Genomic DNA, 19,846 nt, shown 5'->3' on the forward strand with positions numbered 1-19,846 from the left:
TATTCTTCCCCCGAAAGCCTCAAGAACGGACGGCTAGTTTTTAAGGTAAGACTTCTTCATTAATTCCATTTCCTAATTATTATTTTTGCTAATGACTGCCACATACCCCACAAAATCTTGTGACGAAGAAAACTTTCACTTTTCGGAGTCACACCTAAGTGTGGTTATATCATCTTGTCTTCCCTGGATAACTGCTGCATCTCTTATCTCCATAGTCATAATTTTTTTCAATTGGTTTCCATGTCGGACATTTGCAGCAGTGACAATTCCTTCAATCATATTTCTTAAGCAAGTAATCACACAAGGTAGTAGGAACATGATTAGAATACCAATTATCAAAATAACAAATCCTATGACGATAAGGTCTTTTAACCATTGTAAATTCGGCAACCAAGAAGTTAACCATCCAAAAACGCTCTCTCCCTTTGGGGCGTATCCAGTTCTGATGGTAGATACCACTTCCTGTATCTTACTTATATCAGATTCGACCTCTCCTGATTTGTTGATATAGTGGCAACACGTGGTATTTAGAAAAGAACATAGTCCTCCTTCTACAGACAATAGGTAGTCCAAAGCAAGCTTGTGTTGCATCAGGACCCCTGCCAAGGAATCAACTTCTGCCTGCAGAGCTCTTATTCCAGCCACAGTTTGGTTTGCCAGCTTCTCCACTTGAGCTGAGAGTCTCCGAATCTGTCTTATATTTAGAGCTACGCCCACAGCAGGGAACAAGATGGCTCCCAGCCTTTCTCCTTCATTTAAATAAGTTTGGTCTGGGTCATATCCAAATGTTTCATCATAAGCTCTCTTTAAACGCTGTTCTCCACGCTCCCTTCTCCAAATCATTTGGGATTGTTGTTCTGTGTATATTGTCACATCCGCTAGCATAAGGGTACCTATGGTGCACATACCCTCCCAAAAAGGCGGCAAAATCTTTCCTGCCCACTGGCCACAGATCCAATACAATCCCGGAGATAGCCCCCCTTTGGCTACCAATGATTTAGGCACTTCCTGATGGGCTTCCACCTCCTTTACCACTTTTGCAGGATTTGACTCTCCTCGACTCTGCTGTGGTCTTTCATTGGGTGGTTCCCCCTGGCCCCGAGGCAACTCCTTGATAGGAGCCTTTGGTGGGTCACGACTCCGGCTGGCCACTTTTGCCTGGGCCTGTTTAATGTGAGTACCTAATTCCGGTGAAATAACTCCATCAGACCTTTTTATCCTTCTTGAGTGTTCTAGACGGGCTAAGAGGCTAATGTCTTCAGAAGCCTCTGTTTTGAATACATGGAGAAGGAGATTACAATTAGGATAATGACCAAGGTCTATTTGGTGTGTGTGGAGAGGGTTTCCCTGATCTTGTGTCCACCTCTCATCTTTTTCCCAAGTAATGCATGCTGGGGCCTCTGGTGAAGTCCCTTCATGTGTCACTATAGCTTGTCCTGGATCAAGTAAAGTTTCAGTCATCTCATAATTTTGAGGCCTTAAAGTGCTCCATCCTTTTTGACTTAATAATGTTCCTACCATTAGTGGCCATCCCTCACGCTGGGAAGTAGGCCCATGACTACAAATCCAACATTCAGTAACTTCTGTCTCATTCGCTATATCCCGAATCATCTGGTGGTATATATTCTGCTCCCATCCTCCCTGCACTATCTTCGGGACAAGCATACTCAACATAATCAGGTAATATGTATACCACATGCCGAAATGTATAGGCTTTCCCCCAAAAGACATGTTTATAATTGTAACCCACCCAAACCAGTCCTAATGCAATAAGAAGTCCCACAATTACACCTTCACCCCAAAAGTCCATTCAATCTTCTTTCTTCTTTCTTCTTTCTTCTTTCTTGCTTGCAGCTTCCAAAAGCTAGATCTCTCTCCTATTCAGGGCAATTTTATTCTCTTTTGGTTTAAGTCTTTTGAAATATGTCTTTTTTTATTTTATTTATGTATGGTTTAATTAGTTCTTTATTCAGTCATCCAACTCTTAAGTTATTTGCTGTAAGTCAGGGTCCTCTGCTGTATAATCTTCTTTTGAAGCAGGCTTAGTTCATCCACAATTTGGCACTCCTTTGTAACAGTGGGAATTCATCAAGTAGCAGACCCTTTCCACTCCTGTTTCAGATGTCACACTCCACAGGATCTTTCAATCTCTTCAAATCCTCTGGTAAGACAGGGGGATACTGTAACAGGCCAAATTAATTAACATTTCCAAAATCTGTACTCCTTTCCTTAATGCTTAATTTTCCTTCACTTCCACATCATATTGCAATAGCTTATCTTCATTCCCCTACCAATTCAATTACTAACATTTTTGAACCTTTAAAAAAACATCTCAATATATTGACAAAGTAACCCCATAACATTCAATTTTTCACAGCTCTCCCCACAAAATCTTTTATATTTAAATGTATCTCAAATTGTCACTACTTTTTCTCTCTCTGAGACAGTTCAAAACTAATATCCATTTTTTTTCTTCAAAAAGTTTCCAATTTTTCCCTTTCCCAATGAGGGCATTCAAGTGGCCATTCTTGAATACTCTCAACACATAATAATTTCCCTTTTTAACCCCACCAAGTATTTACACACAATCAACCTCACACAACAATCTAATTCATCCCAAAACTAATTTCATACATACATTCACTTATTCTTTACTGCAATTCCCTCCTCAAAAGGGAATCTGAACATTCACTACTCACACTTCCCAATCTCACACATTTCAACGATTTTCTTCCTTCATTATCTTTATTCACTCTTTACTTCTGTATGACTTTCTTCTACATTCTCATTCTCTCTCTTTTCATTTCTTTTCCACATGGTAATCACACACTCTGGTTTTTCTCCCGTGATTAACCATATTCTCTATTCTGACTTACCCCTGCTTTTCTATATCTCAACATACCTTAACTTTCTTCTTCTTGGTTTCTCTTACCCACATACTTGGCATTTCCCCATCATCATATTGTTCCAAGTTTTTCCTGAATTATCTCTTTCCTTTTGTTTGAAACCTGTAAAGATTATTTTTCTCACAACGCAAACAGCTACACGCATTCTTTTTGCTAGCCATACACACACATTCAAGTTTTCAGGAAATGTAAACAGACATTTTCCCTTTTTTCCAAAAGACAGGCGCCATATTTCACATGTTTTTCTTTTTCTCTTTTCCTCTTTTTTTCTTCTCAGTTTTTCCTTTTCCTTTTCCTTTTCTTTCTCTTTTTGGCTTTTTCCCGGAAGCCTATAACCATTAGTCTCTTTTCATTATGAACATACTGACATTTGACAAAGAAACAAGGCAAAAACAGAAACAAACATAGGGTTGCAACATAGCGAGAAGGGATGATGCATATAGACACAGACAGATTCCATAACACACAACACATATGGTCAACATAATTTTTAACCTGAACACTTTTTCCCTTTTTAAAAGTGCACTTTTCCAACCTTTCCAACCTGAGAGTGAGATTTCTGTGAAAGCATCACTCAGGGGGATTTTTCTTGAGGTCTGCAGTACCTCTTTTGAAAAAAATGTTCCCCCAAAATGTTTCCTTTGGCATATCCCCAAATGCCTTCCTATACCTTAAAAAGCTAGCTTCTCCCTTTTTCTGGAACTGCACAGCTGTTTACTTCTCAATGCACTTCAGTCAAAGGGGCCGAGGAAGGAACAGGCCAGTGGAGACGATTTTTTTCTTGTGGGTACCCTTTTTCGTCTCCCCTGATCTATGCCTTGTCTCCCACCCCTGAATGAGTCATTAGCCCCCCAAAAGGCTCATCTCTTCCTTCTTCCCTGCTCTCCCAGTGGTCCCTGTTCGGGCGCCATTTATAACGGGCAAATGCCCATTTTCCAGAATCCAGGAGATCAGTGAAGAAGGATGAGACAGAGACAGCTTTTGCAAGTTCACAGAATTTAATGCTTACCCAGGGTAAGGGTGCTCCAGCTTCCAAAAGTGGCTGATGTGGCACAAAGCAATACCCCAAAGCAACCAGTATTTATAGGCAGAATTTCCTAGTTTGCACATGCGCATAGGATCTTGACATTTAACAATCTAATCATTATCAGTTTGTCCTCGAGAAACCGCTGCCAAGAACATTTGTTGGCAAAATACTATAATTTCCACTGTTTCCCTCGTGATTAGCTGACCAGCCACTTCCCCAAATGAATTACGTAAAGGTGAATCTTCAGAATGAATCATAACTTCATATATATCTCTTTACACATATACGACTATATATCTTCATATATGTATTTCTAACTTATTTAAAGCAAGCATTTCCCTTATTAATCCTTCACAATACATTATTTTCCTATATCCTTATTTAGAATGCCATTGGGCTAAATTACCTGCTATTTACATCAGATGGAGGATAGGTGGCGCTATTGTACCATATCTTCAAATGTCCTAGTTTTGGATCAATAATTATCGATTTACCTGTAGTGCCAATTCTCTGTGACCTTCCCTTTTAGTACATAGCACATAACCTTGGCTTTTCTCCAATATTGACTGAAGATCTGGCGTATTCTAGTGTTCCCACCTGTTAGTTTTCCCTTCAGTATTCTTCCCCCGAAAGCCTCAAGAACGGACGGCTAGTTTTTAAGGTAAGACTTCTTCATTAATTCCATTTCCTAATTATTATTTTTGCTAATGACTGCCACACTATCTTCTTTAATCAGTAATTAGCCACTGCTGGAGAGGGAGTGTTGCCAAATATGTGTACCCTCATGCAAAATCTTGTTACTAGACTCAACGACTCAGCGTCTTGAAACCAAAGAAACTTTAAATAACGGCGATGGCCAGGTTTAATAAAAAAAAAGGCATAAAACATTTTTGAATGTCCGCAATGACTGCAACTTTGCGTCCTCTAAATCTGAGAATGACACTCAAAAGGCTATTGAGGAGATCAGGACCTTTTAAAAGAAAATCATTTAAAGAAACATCTTGCATCTTCGCACTGAAGTCAAAGACTATTCTCACTTTGTCAGGCTTTTGGGGATGAGCAACTTTGTGAAATGGTAGAAACCATTGCTCAATGTCTTCATTACACTAAGGAGCTGGCTCAGCGTAATTACAAACAAACAGGTCTTCCATGAATTTGATGATTTGGCCCTTTAGATGGGGATTGTGAGACATTCTTTTCTTGAGAGCCAAAATTCTTTTCTCGGCCACCACTCTGTTGTTAGGTAAAATGGGCCTAACATCTTTAAAGGAAAGAGAACTACACAATTTCCTCTTCTGACTGCACTGTTTGTTTGTTTAAAATATCCAGAAACCTTTAATTATCTCTGGAGAAACTTTAAGTCATCATCCCTACAAGTAGATTCAAAAACTGAAGAGTTGTCAGTGACAGAACTTTAACAGGAAACACTGATGTGATATACAGCTTTGCATCTGTGTAGGGCGTGAACTGGAAAATTTACTGTTGCCGACTAGATTGGAGGGCACATGTTGTCAATACAGACTGGCCCTATGACGATCCACCCTAACGGAAGCTTCTGAGCGATAGCTGCTCCTGGAGGGCCTTTTATTTGTTCTAGGATTTGAAATAATTCAGGGCAGTCTGATCCTAAAAGGGGAGTTATGTCTTCCTCTAGGTCTAAGTCAGGGATCTGATTTTCAAGTTTCTTTAGATAAGGATGATTCTTAACTACTGATCTGGTAACTATTTGACTCTTGTTCCTTAGAATGGTGGTATACTCAAGCAGTTTCAATGCAGGCAACTTAAAACTGGTCTTGCTGCCGCACGGGGAGATGGCAAAATCTGATGTTACTCTTTCCTGCAGCTTCTGTTGGCCAGTGCAGATGAACATTACATTTTCTAAAGTTTCTGCTTAGATGTTGAACATATAAAAGAAACAAGGACACATCACTTCGGGAGTCAAGGGCAACATAAAGTCTCTTCTTAAGTTGAGGCTTTCCTTGTGAGAAAACCTCAGCCAAACAAATAGAGTGGCAAGTTTGTGGCTGGTCGGAGTTCTGACATAACTTGGTGCAGGCTACGACATGCTTCTTTTCTCCTTTGTGAAGATTAGGAACAGGTTTGGTTGCTGAGCCTGATTCCCTCTTTTCAGAGTTGATTGCTTTACCCTTGGCTTTGAAATTGTGCATGGCAGTGCAGTGTTTTGTGCTATCGCACTTCGTATATTTTACTGTAGATTTGCAGTCCCTTGCAATATGTCTTTGGGAACCGCAACACCTAAAGCAAACCTTCGCTTTTTCCACTATCGCAACTCGCTTTTTGTTAGGCATCTTACGAGGCTATGGGGCCTTTTGTGAAAAGGGCAAATAATTTCTTTAGTCTCTAGTCCATACTCAGGCTTTTGTCGAATAACTTCTGTGGACTTAACAGCAAAGGCAATCTTTTTAGCATCACCTGGCAATTTCTTCTGAGCTTTAGATGACATTTCCTGCCAAAAACCTAGATAAAGAGTGGGAAATCCTGTTTGAGGATCCTTTCTCTCCTTTGCAGCTCTGGTTACAAATGTTACAAGGTGGGTAAAAGGTGGATATATTTGCATCTTCTGCTCTTTATAAGTGAAGACTTCTTTCCCTCACGCTTCTTGGAACTAGAAGGAGAGCTTTGGAAGAATTTGTCATGGTTTAGGCATGCCAATCCAGGGAACTGTGGGTTAGCCAATGCGGATTCTAACTCTATTAGCAGGTTACTCAAGTCCCATAGTTGCTTACAGTCTTTGAGTTTGAGAATTGGAAATTTATAAAGTCTATCAGAGAAGCCTCAATTTCAGTGGAGGCTCCGTATTTGTCCTGCAGGTGTGACCAGGCTGTCTCTAGGGCCCTTTCAGGGTCCGACACATGAGCAGCATAGACTCTTTGTACTTGCGGCAAAGAAGTAGGGCCCAGCCAAGTAATTAGCAGAGTAGGCTCTTTTATCAGCCGATAACTTTAAATCTCTTATAGCCCTTTTGAAGGTCACCTTCCAAAAGAGGAAGTCCTCTGGCAGGTCAGAAAACTTCTGAACTTCCCCATCTCTTTTAAATCTCTCTTGGGGCTTTTGAAGATGGAGGGGTTCCAGGCCTCAGATGGCATGGAAAATATCTGATTTGGTATAGAAAAGACTGGTGCTTCGTCCCAACCCATAGGAGAATAACCTGAAGCTATGGTTTGATTGGGGAAGGGGTTCTGGACAGAAGGTACATTGTCCAAAGGCTCCATCTTAAATTCATTCTCAGGTTTGGGGTCAGGAAGGGACCATGTTGCAGGTGCAGGAGGACAGGTGGAGAGCATAAAAGACTGGCTCCCCACTGTGGACTCCTATGCTTTGAAAAGATTCTCATCTTTGTGGAAGACTGATGCTGCTGATGGCAGATAATTGAACTGAGGTGCAGATCTTTCATCTTCAGTGTTAAGCAGGACTTATTGCATTGGTGTGGATAGGGCTCAGCTCTTTGCAGGTGACATCTTTGTCAGCAAGGAGAAGAAGTGACATCTTTGATTCGATGTTTTCTTGGGGCAGCAACCTGATGTTTTTTGAAATTAACTTGTCATGAAGAGTTTTAGCAAAAAAAATTTGCCTTGACAGTGAGCTTAGCTGATTCTTTGGCCTTTGAGCTATATTTCTTTCACTTTGCAGAGCCATTACCTGGATGATGAGCTTTCATCTCAGCTTCCATTTGGGCTTGTTGAGCTTGTATTTCAACTTGGCGTTTGGCTTGCTCAGCTTCCAGTTGGGAGAAGTCAAGCTCCTTGGCTGCCATAGCTGATTTGGCCTCCACCTGGAGAATTTGTGCCTTGAGCTTCATCCTCTCAACTTCTTTAAATTGCTGGACTGCCATGGAAGAAGTCCTACTGTGGTAGGATGAAGAATTATCGCTGTCACAATTTGAATGGAAGATGACACATGCTACTGGTGCGTGACAAAACTTTTGGCATTTTGAGGATGCTGACTGAGGTTAGAAATCCTTGCTGGATTTGGGACTTCAAGGAGGGAATGAAGAGTAAGCCTCACTCAGGTAAAATTCCTGAAACCGCGACTGTGTGGCTTCAAGCACGGCATTAAAGTGTCTTTCTTTACTTTGAGAGTCAAGTGATAAAGCTTGCAGCCTTGCTTGGGCATCATCATTATTGATGTTTCTAAGGACTTGCTGTTGTCTTTCTATAGGGGTTTTCCAGTGTAAAAAACTATCCTGGAGCTCTTCTTTATGCACTGCTATTTCTTCAGGGTCCCTGGAGTATGACAATGTGTGCATGCCATATTGCAGGTGTTTCCAAGCATCTTCAGCCATTACAATCAAATGACTTTCCTTTTCCAGCAACAGCTGTAGGACCTTTTCTGTGGGGTGCCTATCTTTATGCGAACGGGTGTTGTGTGAATGTCTGTCTGCACTTCCTTCAGAAAGTCTATCCATTCTAGTTGCTCACAGGTTGCCGAGACAACAAACTCTATGTGAGTGAAGAGGACTGTGTGTGTGGCAGAATGAACACACAGCCTACTGCAACCACCTATGCTATATCAGTGCGACAACAATGAACTGGAATTGGTTGAAGAGTCTTCTAGCTCCTTTTCCTCAGATAAATGTAAAAACAGACACAAAACACACCTTATCCCCGCTCTTTTTAAACTATTAGCACTAAACTGATTGAAATTTATATAGATTGGTGAAGGCAAAAATGGCCACTGCTTCTTTTGAGGAGACAATATGGCTGCCACAACTTTGATTAAGACGGTATGGCTGCTGCTTTTTTGAGGAGACAATATGGCCACCGCAACTTCGATGCTTCTATAAAGGATGCTTAAAAAGATGAAAAAATGGATGCTGAAACTATAAAAACCCCTTTTTGGCGCCAAATCACCTCTTTCAGCAAAAAAGCCTCGCTCTTTCACCCTCTCACACCCCTCACAGAGAGCAAGCTTCTAATGTCTTTAAAGGGCCGGCAGACAAGTCTTTTTTTACTTTGAAAGTTGCCACTTTCTCTCCCACACACACTTCAGGAAGCGGGCCCTATCTTTTTCTCTCAATAAGCAATCTAATCGGAAAAGTCGAACTGGAACACAGCACTACAGAAGCTGTGCCTTTCTCTTTCCCACACCTCTCACAGGGAGCAGGCTTTCTCTTTATCTTTCTATTAGCAATCCATTCACTTCACTTCTTCACTTTATTTCTTAATTAGTTGCTCTCCACCAAGGTGCTCCGAGCAACTTACAATTTAAAATAGCATTTCACAATATAAAACATTCACATAAGAACATTCAGCAGTGACTATTTGGCAAATTAGATCTGATTACTTAAATGCACAACTAAACAGCCAAATATTGAGCGCTTTTACAAAACTCCGACATTGCTCTAACATATGGAGGCATTGAGTTCCACAGAATTGGAGCATAGGTTGAAAAAGCTCTATGCCTTCTAGCTTCCAGGTGTACCTTCTTAGGGCCCGGTATGTATAGGAGATTTTCCTGGGTGGATCGAGGTGACCACTGATGGAGAAAAGGAATGGGGCAGTCCCTACGATATAAAGGTCCTTGGCCATTTTGAGCTCTAAATGTCAGGATCAGTATCTTGTAAGAGATCCGATGTTCTATTGGTAGCCGATGCAGTTGTTGCAGAATCGGTGTAATATGGGATCTTATAGATGATCCCGTTAGCAACCTAGCTGCCGCATTTTGAACCATCTGAATTTTCTGGGTTGTTGACTTTGGAAGGCCGGCATATAAGGCGTTGCAATAGTCCAACCTAGTGGTGACTGTTGTGTGGATTACCATTGCATATGCTTCTACCGAAAGGTAGGATGCCAATTTCCTTGCCTGGCGAAGATGAAAAAAAAGCCTGCTTACTTGTGGCAGTGATCTGAGCCTCCATTGTCAGTATTGAATCCAGGACAACCCCAAGGCTTTTAACAGTGGCAGACAGAACCAGAACTTCTGCATCAAAATCAGGCAGAGACTGGATTAATTCTGGCGGCTGGCTGGGCCAGAGTATCTCAGTTTTTGCAGGATTAACTTTTAGTCTGCTCGCTCACAGCCAACTCATCATTGCTTCCAAACATAGGTTAAAATTCTCAGGAATTGCGGTTGTTCGGTAAGCCCGAACAGGTCTATAGCACTGTGATGGCACACCGGGGTAAAAGGAAAACTATATGTCTGGCTATACCCGGTGACTATCAGTATACCCTGTACTTCAGTTCTTTAAAATAAAAACTTTTGAGACAGGTTTAAAGTTAACCAAATAATTTTACTGGAAACAAAAAGGCAAAGTTAACTTCAGTCAGGGTTCCTGAAAAATGAATCAAATAAAATATTACAAAGATAAAGTTTGTTAATTGAACTTAGTTACACTGGTAATAAACACTTGACTATATTCGTAAAATATGAGGTAAAGTACTTGACTATAATTGTGGTAAGTCACTTGGTAAAGTACTCCGTTATTAAAAGTAAAATATTGGACTAAATTATTGGTAAATACTTGGCTATATTGGATACAGTAAGGTGCTTGGCTATTGATATAATACAGAACTAAAAACATAAAGTACAGAACTATATGGTAAAGGTACAGGCTATATTGGCTATGTGGTATATACAAGCTATAGTGAATATATGGTATATATATGTTATAGAATGCCTGTTTAGATTGCCAGGCCAAACCCAGACAATTTCTGGCCTTCTCTAAAACTCTGACACAGAATAAAGAGGAGGGAAAAGCCTTTTAGACAAATTCTGAGGCAAAAGGGCTAAACCAACCGAGCCAAGCCTTTGGGGGTGAGGGGATTAAGCTCCACCCCTAAAGGTAAGCACAAATAAGTCCACACCAAAGGGAGAACAAAACAAGGAAATGAAACAGAGGAGGGAAAAGCTAGACAAAGACATCACAATTATGCTAAAATACAGAGCTGTTTTATATGTTACTAGCCGTGCCCTGCCACGCATTGCTGTGATTTAAAGTAAGAATTTTTGAAGAGGTATCTATCTATTCCTTGCCCCCTTTTTCTTTCCCTTCTTCATTTTCTCCTTTCTTCCTTCTCTATCTCTTTTGTTATTGTCTTACTGTTATCTTTGGTTCCATCCTTCCTTCTCTCTTTTCTTCCTTCCCTCCCCCTTTCTCCTTCCCTTCTCTCCTTCCTTCCCTCCCTGTTTCCTTCACTTTCACTTTTTATTTCCTTTCCCCCTTCTTTCCTTCTTTACCTCTTTCCTGCCCTCCCCCTTTTATTCTTTTCTTCCTCCTTTCTTCTTTTGATATCTCTTTCTTTCTTTGCTTCCTTCTCTCCTTCCTTCCTTCCTTCCCTCCTTTTCCTCTCCCATTCTTTCCTCCTGTCCTCCTTCATTCCTTCCTTCATTTCTTTCCTGCCTTCTTCTGTCCTTCCTTCCCATCTTTCTTTTTTTCTTCCATGTTAGGAAGGTCTTTGCTTTCTGCCTGTAGCCTAAGCACCCGGAGCATCTTCCTCGTTACCCTTCCCTTGTGCTCTGTGCCCACTTCTCCCACCGCCGACACCATTGCCACCATCACCTTGAACTCCCTTGGTAGCTGGCAGACAGTGCCCGCCAAGGCCAGAGTTCATCAATAGTGGGCGCCTCAGGCAGGTGGTTGCTATTGATCATTTGGCCATCTGCTATCCATCCTTGGAGGACAAACAGAAGGGACAGAACAGGAAACACTGAGTGTTTTGGACTTCAATTCCCAGATTCCTTTCTCATTGTCCAAGGTAGCAGAGGCCTCTGGGAGTAGAAGTCTAGTGTGTGAGAAGCTGAGCCTCCCTCCTTCCTTCCCTCCCTCCATCCCTGCCTACCTTTGCCTCCGTTTTCCCTTTGCCCCTTGCATTGAGAGTTTCGGGCTGGCCATGGCTGCTCAGTGTCCCATTGCTGCTCTCCTCCTGGCGGCTGTCTTGGCCGGTCCTCTGGTGTTAAAATTGAGACCAAACTGCATCCCTTCTTCAGTGTGTGTCCAAGCCACAGCCTGACTCCATGCTTAGGCATCACTTGGCACCAGCAGGGATGGACATCTCGCTACGGATGGTTGGTGCGTTGGTTTTCCTTCATGCGGGGGGGGGGGGGGGGAATGCATGCTTTATTTTTGAGGTTTTAAAGTCCTTTTTTTGCTTTTTGTGGGTTTTTTTTGAGCGATGGACACTCCTTAAGTTAGTAGGTGTCTTGTAGCCAAATTTGGCAGCAATACATCCAGTGGTTTTTGAGTTATGTTAATCCCACAAACAAACATTACATTTACATATGTGTGTGTGTGTCTTTGCTCTTAGAGCGCTCCGTTGATTTGTTATAATTATATTTATTATTGCTATTTTTATGATGTATCCCTGGCTTGAGAATTCCACAATGTTTCTATTGTTGTTCTTGTTATTTATATATTTTTTATTCTTTTATATTATCATTATTATATTATTATTTATTTATTTATTTATTATTTGCACTTGTTAACCGCCACTCTCAGCCCGGGGGCGACTCGTGGCGGTGTACAGAACATAGAAAAGACAACAATTTACATTAGATCAAGACCATAACACATATTGTACTATTCTTTTACAATCTGTACAAGGGCCAAGTAGCAACAGTAAGAACTGACCGCGGAACAACAGACTGGTTCAAAATTGGGAAAGGCGTACGGCAAGGCTGCATACTCTCACCCAATCTTTTTAACTTGTATGCAGAACACATCATGCGATATGCGGGGCTTGAGGAATGCAAAGCTGGGGTGAAAATTGCTGGAAGAAACATTAACAACCTCAGATATGCAGATGACACCACTCTGATGGCCGAAAGCAAGGAGGAGCTGAGGAGCCTTCTAATCAAGGTGAAAGAAGAAAGCGCAAAAGCTGGGTTGCAGCTAAACATCAAAAAAACCAAGATTATGGCAACAAGAATGATTGACAACTGGAAAATAGATGGAGAAAATGTGGAGGCCGTGACAGACTTTGTATTTCTAGGTACAAAAATTGCGGCAGATGCAGACTGTGGCCAGGAAATCAGAAGACGCTTACTTCTTGGGAGGAGAGCAATGTCCAGTCTCAATAAAATCGTAAAGAGTAGAGACATCACACTGGCAACAAAGATCCGCCTAGTCAAAGCCATGGTATTCCCTGTAGTAACCTACGGATGTGAGAGCTGGACCTTAGGGAAGGCCGAGCGAAGGAAGATATATGCTTTTGAACTGTGGTGTTGGAGGAAAGTTCTGAGAGTGCCTTGGACTGCGAGAAGATCCAACCAGTCCATCCTCCAGGAAATAAAGCCCGGCTGCTCATTGGAGGGAAGGATAATAGAGACAAAGTTGAAGTACTTTGGCCACATCATGAGGAGACAGCAAAGCCTAGAGAAGACAATGATGCTGGGAAAAGTGGAAGGTAAAAGGAAGAGGGGCCGACCAAGGGCAAGATGGATGAATGGCATCCTTGAAGTGACTGGACTGACCTTGAAGGAGCTGGGAGTGGTGACGGCCGACAGGGAGCTCTGGCATGGGCTGGTCCATGAGGTCACGAAGAGTCGGAGATGACTGAACAAATGAACAACAACATTCTTTTACACATTATTATTATTATTATTATTATTATTATTATTATTATTATTATTTACTACTATTATTGCTATATATACATGAATATAAATATATAAATGTATATTAATACACTTTCCCCATGTTTTTATGATAGAACCAATTCAGAAATGACATTGATAACCCAGGAACGAAACCATCATGTTACATAATATTATTATCAGAAGGAGTAATACTATTGTTGTAAATTTTCATAGAATAATAACAGTCCAACCCTACTATTCCCAGATAGGAAGTAACAATCCAACCCCTCATGAGAGAGGGCCTTTTCGTGGCATAGAGAAGGAGGCACGAGACACAGATCCTTCTCTAATTGTATTTTCCAAAATGGTTTCTATAGCAGCTTCTCAAAGACTGTGCGTTCTTCTCCTTAGACAATTACAAATGTATTCTTTTTTTCCTTTTGCACATTAGGAAAACAGGTTTGTGGCACCTTGCACATGCAAGTGCAGTGACGGCTCGTCAAAGAGGAGAGAGGGAAACCCAAAGGAAAAAGTTGTAATGCATGGACTTGAGCCTCATGCACCATCACCCTTCCACTTGCAAAATCCTGAAAGCAAAACACCTTATGCTGAACATGAAATTTAAAAAGTAGCCAAAAATTTGACTCGGTGTTGGTAGTTTTGCCTGAATTGTAGCTCCATTTCCCCTTGAGGATTCTGCCATTTTCCTCATTGTTCTTTCTCTTTTAGCTGTCTTTTTCGGGGGTGGGAAGGAAATGGCTTTCAACAGGGGCTTTCAAAACACCACTTGGCTGAAGGGAAGTGGGTGCTTGGATGTCAGTACCCTTTGGTTGCACAAGGGGTCTCTTGTGTGGGTGCCATGTGAGATCTCCATCCCCAGGCCCTTGTGAAGAAAGTCCACATCCCATGACCGATGGCTGTGTTTTTGGGTGTGTTCTGCCTCCCCCTGGAAATCCCTTCTTTGCGTCCCCTCGAGCCATGTTTATGAGTGTCAAGTGTTCACTTTTTGGATGTATGTGGATTGGTGTTTCTGTCTCTCTTTCAAACACAGAGATCTTCTTAGACCAGCCCCTGTCTTCTTCTCTAATCGGCCTCAGAGGGAAGGAAGTCTGCTTCGGAAGGGAAGGGAGGATGCGGCCTGGCTTACCCGATGTGGGCCCCTTTGGGGAAGTTACCGTAAATTCTGGGGTACTAGACGACTTTTTAACCCTCGAAAATCATTGCTGAACTTGGGGGTCGTATACTGGATATAAAAAATCACTTCCTGTTTTGGGTCAAGGCGAGGGAGGTGAGCAGCTGCCCTGCGCTGGATCAGGGCGCCCAAAGCAGCAGCAGCTGCTGCTGGGCTCCTCCAACGCTGCTTGTCTCCCACTGCCAGACTTCAGCTTAACTGAGGGGCTCCCTTGTTTTAATAATAATCTTCTCCCCTCGATTCAAGTTTAATCTGATAGTTCTGGAGCTCGTTTACAGGAGCCGAGCAACACGCACACGTACACATATACATATGAAACAGCACACACATATACGAAAGCCATTAACCAACCAACCAGCCCGAGCGGCTTGCTCTCCTCCCTCGCGCTTTCTGCCTCTGCTGGATTGATGGCTATCTCCCTCTGCCTGCTTCTCTCCAAAGTCTCTATCTCTCCTAAGGAGAGAGAACCTGTGCGCGCGCATGTGTGTTCCTGTGCTTCTTAACCAGCCCAAGTGGCTTTCTCTCTTCCCCCTCGCTCTCTGCCTCTGCTGGATTGATGGCTATCCCCCCTGCCTGTCCTCCCAATGTCAGGTGCGATGCTGACGTCGCTCTCTCACTCTCTATCCCTCCTGAGGAGAGGGAACCCTGCTTCTCTCCAAAGAGTGACTTTGCAGAGAAGCAGGCAGGGGGGATAGCTATCAATCCAGCAGAGCCACTGAGTGCAAGGGAAGAGAGCAAGCCTCTAGGGCTGGTTAAGAAGCACAGGACACACACACACACACACACACACACACACACAGGTTCTCTCTCCTCAAGAGAGATAGAGAGTGACTTTGCAGAGAAGCAGGCAGGGGGGGATAGCCATCAATGCAGCAGAGACAGCGAGTGCGAGGGAAGAGAGGAAAAAAACACAGGAACACACATACGTGCACTCTATCCCTCATTTCTCTCTGAAGCCCTGCCAGGCTCAACATCACTCAACACCCCCAGCATAATTTATGCCAGTATCCTGTCCCTTCTCAAAAAAAAGGGGAGGGGGGAAAAGGAGGAGGGAGTTCTAGCGTTCTCTATCCACTCCCCCACTCCTCCATAAGTTTGCCCAGGCTTTGAGGCTTTATGGATTCTGTAAAGCAGCAAAGAAAATAGAGAAAATTCTTTGCTGACACCTAAAGGCGCATAGTTGCAACTGCAACTCAGGAAAACTTTATTTTTATTTTGACCCAAAGCAGGAAGTGATGAGCACGTGGCTAGCTGGTTGTGGCGAAGCCTGGCTGCTGGCGGAGGGGAGGCTCTATGGCGCCGAGAAGCTGCCTCAAAGCCCAGGAAAGGAGGCTTTGGGGCCTGAAGGGGCTGGCAAAGAGGGGTCGTCTAGTATGGCGAGTATATCCAAAAATTGAAATTTTTAATTGAAAAGTTGAGGGGTTGTCTAATGCGCCCAGTCGCCTATTACCCCGAAATATACGGTACTTTTGGGACTATGAGTCCCAGACTCCCCTCCAGCAGAGGTCTGAGAACTTGGAGGGTATATGTGTTTAGGGTATCTACTTCTACTACTTTCTGTTCCTTCCTCCTCCTTTTCCTCTTCCTCCTCTTATCCTTATCCTCCTTCCCCTTCTCCTGTTCTTCCTTCTTCTCTTCCTTCTGCCCTTTCCCCTTTCCTTTCTCCTCTTTTCCTTCTTTTCTCTTCCTACTCTCCTCTTCCTTAGCCTTATTAATCATTTCCTTTTTCTTTCTTCCTTCTCTCCTCCTCTTTAGTCTTATTGTACAGGCTGATCATTAGCTGACCATTTGCCTTCTTCTCTCCTCCTTCTCCTTCCTCCTCATCTTCTCCTTCTCAGTTTTATTGTATGGGCCAACCAATAGCTGACCATTTGCCTTCTTCTCTCCTCCTCTTTCTCCATACTTTATTGTATGGGCTGACCACAAGCTGACTGTTCCCTATTTCTCTTCTCTTCCTCCAGCTCTCTGGTTACGGCATGGAGGGCAGTGTGGACGGCCCCATCGGGATCCCCTTCCCAGATCACAGCAGCGATATCCTGAGCAGTTTGAATGAACAGCGCAACCATGGCCTGCTGTGCGATGTGGTCATCCTGGTGGACGGGCAGGAGTTCCCCACCCACCGCTCAGTGCTGGCAGCTTGCAGTGAGTACTTCAAGAAGCTCTTCACCTCAGGCCTGGTGGCTGACCAGCAGAACGTGTACGAGATCGACTTTGTAACAGCCAAGGCCCTGTCTGCGTTGCTGGAGTTCGCCTACACTGCCACGCTGACCGTCAGCACTTCCAATGTGGGCGAGATTTTGGATGCTGCCACACTTCTTGAGATCCAGGCTGTCCGGGAGGTCTGCACTGACCTCCTGGAGAGGAAGATTCTGGCCAAAACCCATGACCAGATGAACACAGTAGATCAAATTGATCAACGTAACCACCTCAGAGCGAAAGAGTACCTGGAGTTCTTCCAAAGCAACCCCATCAATGGCCAACCAGCGAGTGCTTTCTCCTGGACCAACCAAGACCTCCGCGACATGCAGCAGTCTGGCTTCCAGGGACCCAAGGAGGCAGCGGCGGGGGCAGCAAAGAACAAGCTGGACTCCAATGGCATGGGCTTCTACTCCCAGGCCGCCACCACTCTCAGCAACAGACCAAAGCCCAGTGAGTCCGACTGCAACCGTGGTCTGTGGTTGGACCGGGAGGAGAAGCCGGCCCTGTTCCTGCCCTCCCAAAATGGGCAGGATGAGGCAGCCCCACCACCCGTCCCGCCAGATACGCTGGAAGCTACTGACTCCCCGGTACTTGGCCTCAAGGAGCAGGATGCCAACCTGGCTCATGAGGTGGACAGCCTGGCTGCCAGCACCCTCCTCCAGCAGATGATGAACTCTATGGAGTGCCAGCAGCAGCAACAAGGTGGCAAGGAGGAGTGCAAGGAGGACGTTGACGGGGTCATGGATTATTACTTGAAATACTTTAGCACTTCCCAGGAGGGCAGGGAGTACTCCCCATGTTCACAGAAGGGGGAGAAGAAGATCCGGGCAAAAGCATTCCAGAAGTGCCCCATCTGCGAGAAGGTAATCCAAGGGGCTGGGAAGCTGCCCCGCCACATCCGGACCCACACCGGTGAGAAGCCCTACGAATGTAACATTTGCAAGGTCCGGTTCACAAGGTGAGGGGCTGACACGCGGGCGGGAAGGAGACATGGTCACAATGGCCATGGTCCCACTCACTTAAGAATAGAATAAGTCTATTGTCGTCATACATTGCACAATTAAATTAAATTCCTTCTCCAGCACGCGTTACATCCCTCCACACTCCCACCACCACCGCACGGCCCCCAGTGCCACATTGATGCGGTCATAGAGTTCCACAGCTCTAGGATAAAAGTTATCTCTGAGTCTGTTTGTCCTTGCCTTTGTCATCCTGTACCATCTGCCAGGTGGTAAAAATACATTGTAAGGAAGGCCTTTATTCTCAGAGCTGGAGAAGAGAGAAAGTAGGCAGGCCTTGGTCCCAGTGATACTCAAGCAACACTGAGTATATACACAAATATATAGAATAAGATAGAATAGAATAGTTTTACTGTCATTGTACATTGTACAACGAAATGCAGTGCCTTCCCCAGCACACACTACAAGACAACACACCCATCTCTCCACACTCCCACCACCACCACATAGCCCCAAATGCCACTTCAGTGCGAAATCATGGCGTTCAACAACAGCAGCAATTTTATGTGATTGATGTGATCTTGGCTTGTTCTTTTACATATAGTAACAATATGGTTATTATTATTGACACAAAACCACAGTATGTCACAGCAAACAAGATCTCTATGCTGGATTTCGTATCACAAAATCACAAGTCGAACACATTATTATTATTATTATTATTATTATTATTATTATTAGTGTGATTTCTGTGAAATTGGGCTTGGACTTTTAGGTAGCCATTTATCACATACTAGCCATCTCCTGCCACCTGTTGCTGTGGTCCAGTCTGTGTATATGTGTTTTGCATGTGTATATATGTGCATATGTGTGTATATATTTGTGTATATATGTATATATGTGGTTTTGGTCATTTGTTGTAATGCATATTTTATTTTTTGGCTTTTTAAGTCTCTTCCACTGTGTTTTCCAGTGTTTTTATGAGTGATGGTCACTTATTGGCCTAATAGGTGTCTTGTGTCCAAGACACCTAGGTGTCATCCAGTGGTTTTTGAGTTATGTTAATCCCACCTGAAACTGTGGTGAGTGGCATCTTCTGAGGTCTGTTGGAAATGAGGCCAATGGAGTGTGTGAGTGTGTATTATATACACATATGTATGTCACATGCAACTTTTAGAACAATTCCATCAGTGCTGCCTCCGGAAAATCCTGCAAATCTCTTGGGAAGATAAGCGGACAAGTGTCAGCATGCTTATTTGTTGTGTCAGGACAACCAGTCAAATTATATTACATTTCTAACAGAACAAAGTAAACAAACAGACAAAATACAAAATTTGTGAGTTTGGTAGTTGATTAAATGTCCTTTGACCAATATCTGGCCACTTGGAGTGCTTCTGGTGTTACTGCAAGAAGGTCCTCCATTGTGCATGTGACAGGGCTCAGGTTGCATTGCAGCAGGTGGTCAGTGGTTTGCTCCTCTCCACACTCGCATATCAAGGATTCCACTTTGTAGCCCCATTTCTGAATGTTGGCTCTGCATCTCGTGGTGCCAGAGCGCAGTCTGTTCAGCACCTTCCAAGTTGCCTAGTCCTCTGTGTGCCCAGGGGAGAATCTCTCATTTGGTATCAGCCATTTGTTGAGGATCTGGGTTTGAGCCTGCCACTTTGGACTCTCGCTTGCTGAGGTGTTCCAGCGAGTGTCTCTGTAGATCTTAGAAAACTATTTCTAGATTTAAGTCATTGACGTGCAGGGGATGAGCTGGAGATGTCTCTGCCTTGGTTCTTTCACTGTTGGCTGCTACATCCCGGTGGATGGCAGGTGGTGCAATACTGGCTAGACAGTGTAATTTCTCCAGTGGTGTAGGGCGCATGTCTCATTAAAAGCCACATCCACTGTTTTAGTGTGGTGAGATGTGTTCCACACTGGGAATGCATACTCAGCAGCAGAGTAGCACAGTGCAAGAGCAGATGTCTTCACTGTATCTGGTTGTGATTCCCAGGTTGTGCCAGTCAGCTTTCATATGATATTG

General features: G+C 43.5%; 1 protein-coding gene across 1 annotated transcript in view; it reads left to right on the forward strand.

Annotated features, from left to right (window-relative positions):
• Positions 1–19,846, forward strand: part of LOC137095330 (zinc finger and BTB domain-containing protein 7A-like) — a 155,925-nt gene that overhangs the window by 128,599 nt on the left and 7,480 nt on the right. The window contains exon 2 of the mRNA XM_067461840.1: positions 16,621–17,816. Coding sequence (XP_067317941.1) covers positions 16,636–17,816 — 1,181 coding nt within the window. The 5' untranslated portion in view covers positions 16,621–16,635. The remainder of the gene's footprint in view (positions 1–16,620; positions 17,817–19,846) is intronic.

The sequence above is a fragment of the Anolis sagrei genome, chromosome Y, assembly GCF_037176765.1.
Source record: "Anolis sagrei isolate rAnoSag1 chromosome Y, rAnoSag1.mat, whole genome shotgun sequence".
Taxonomy (NCBI): Eukaryota; Metazoa; Chordata; class Lepidosauria; order Squamata; family Dactyloidae; genus Anolis; species Anolis sagrei.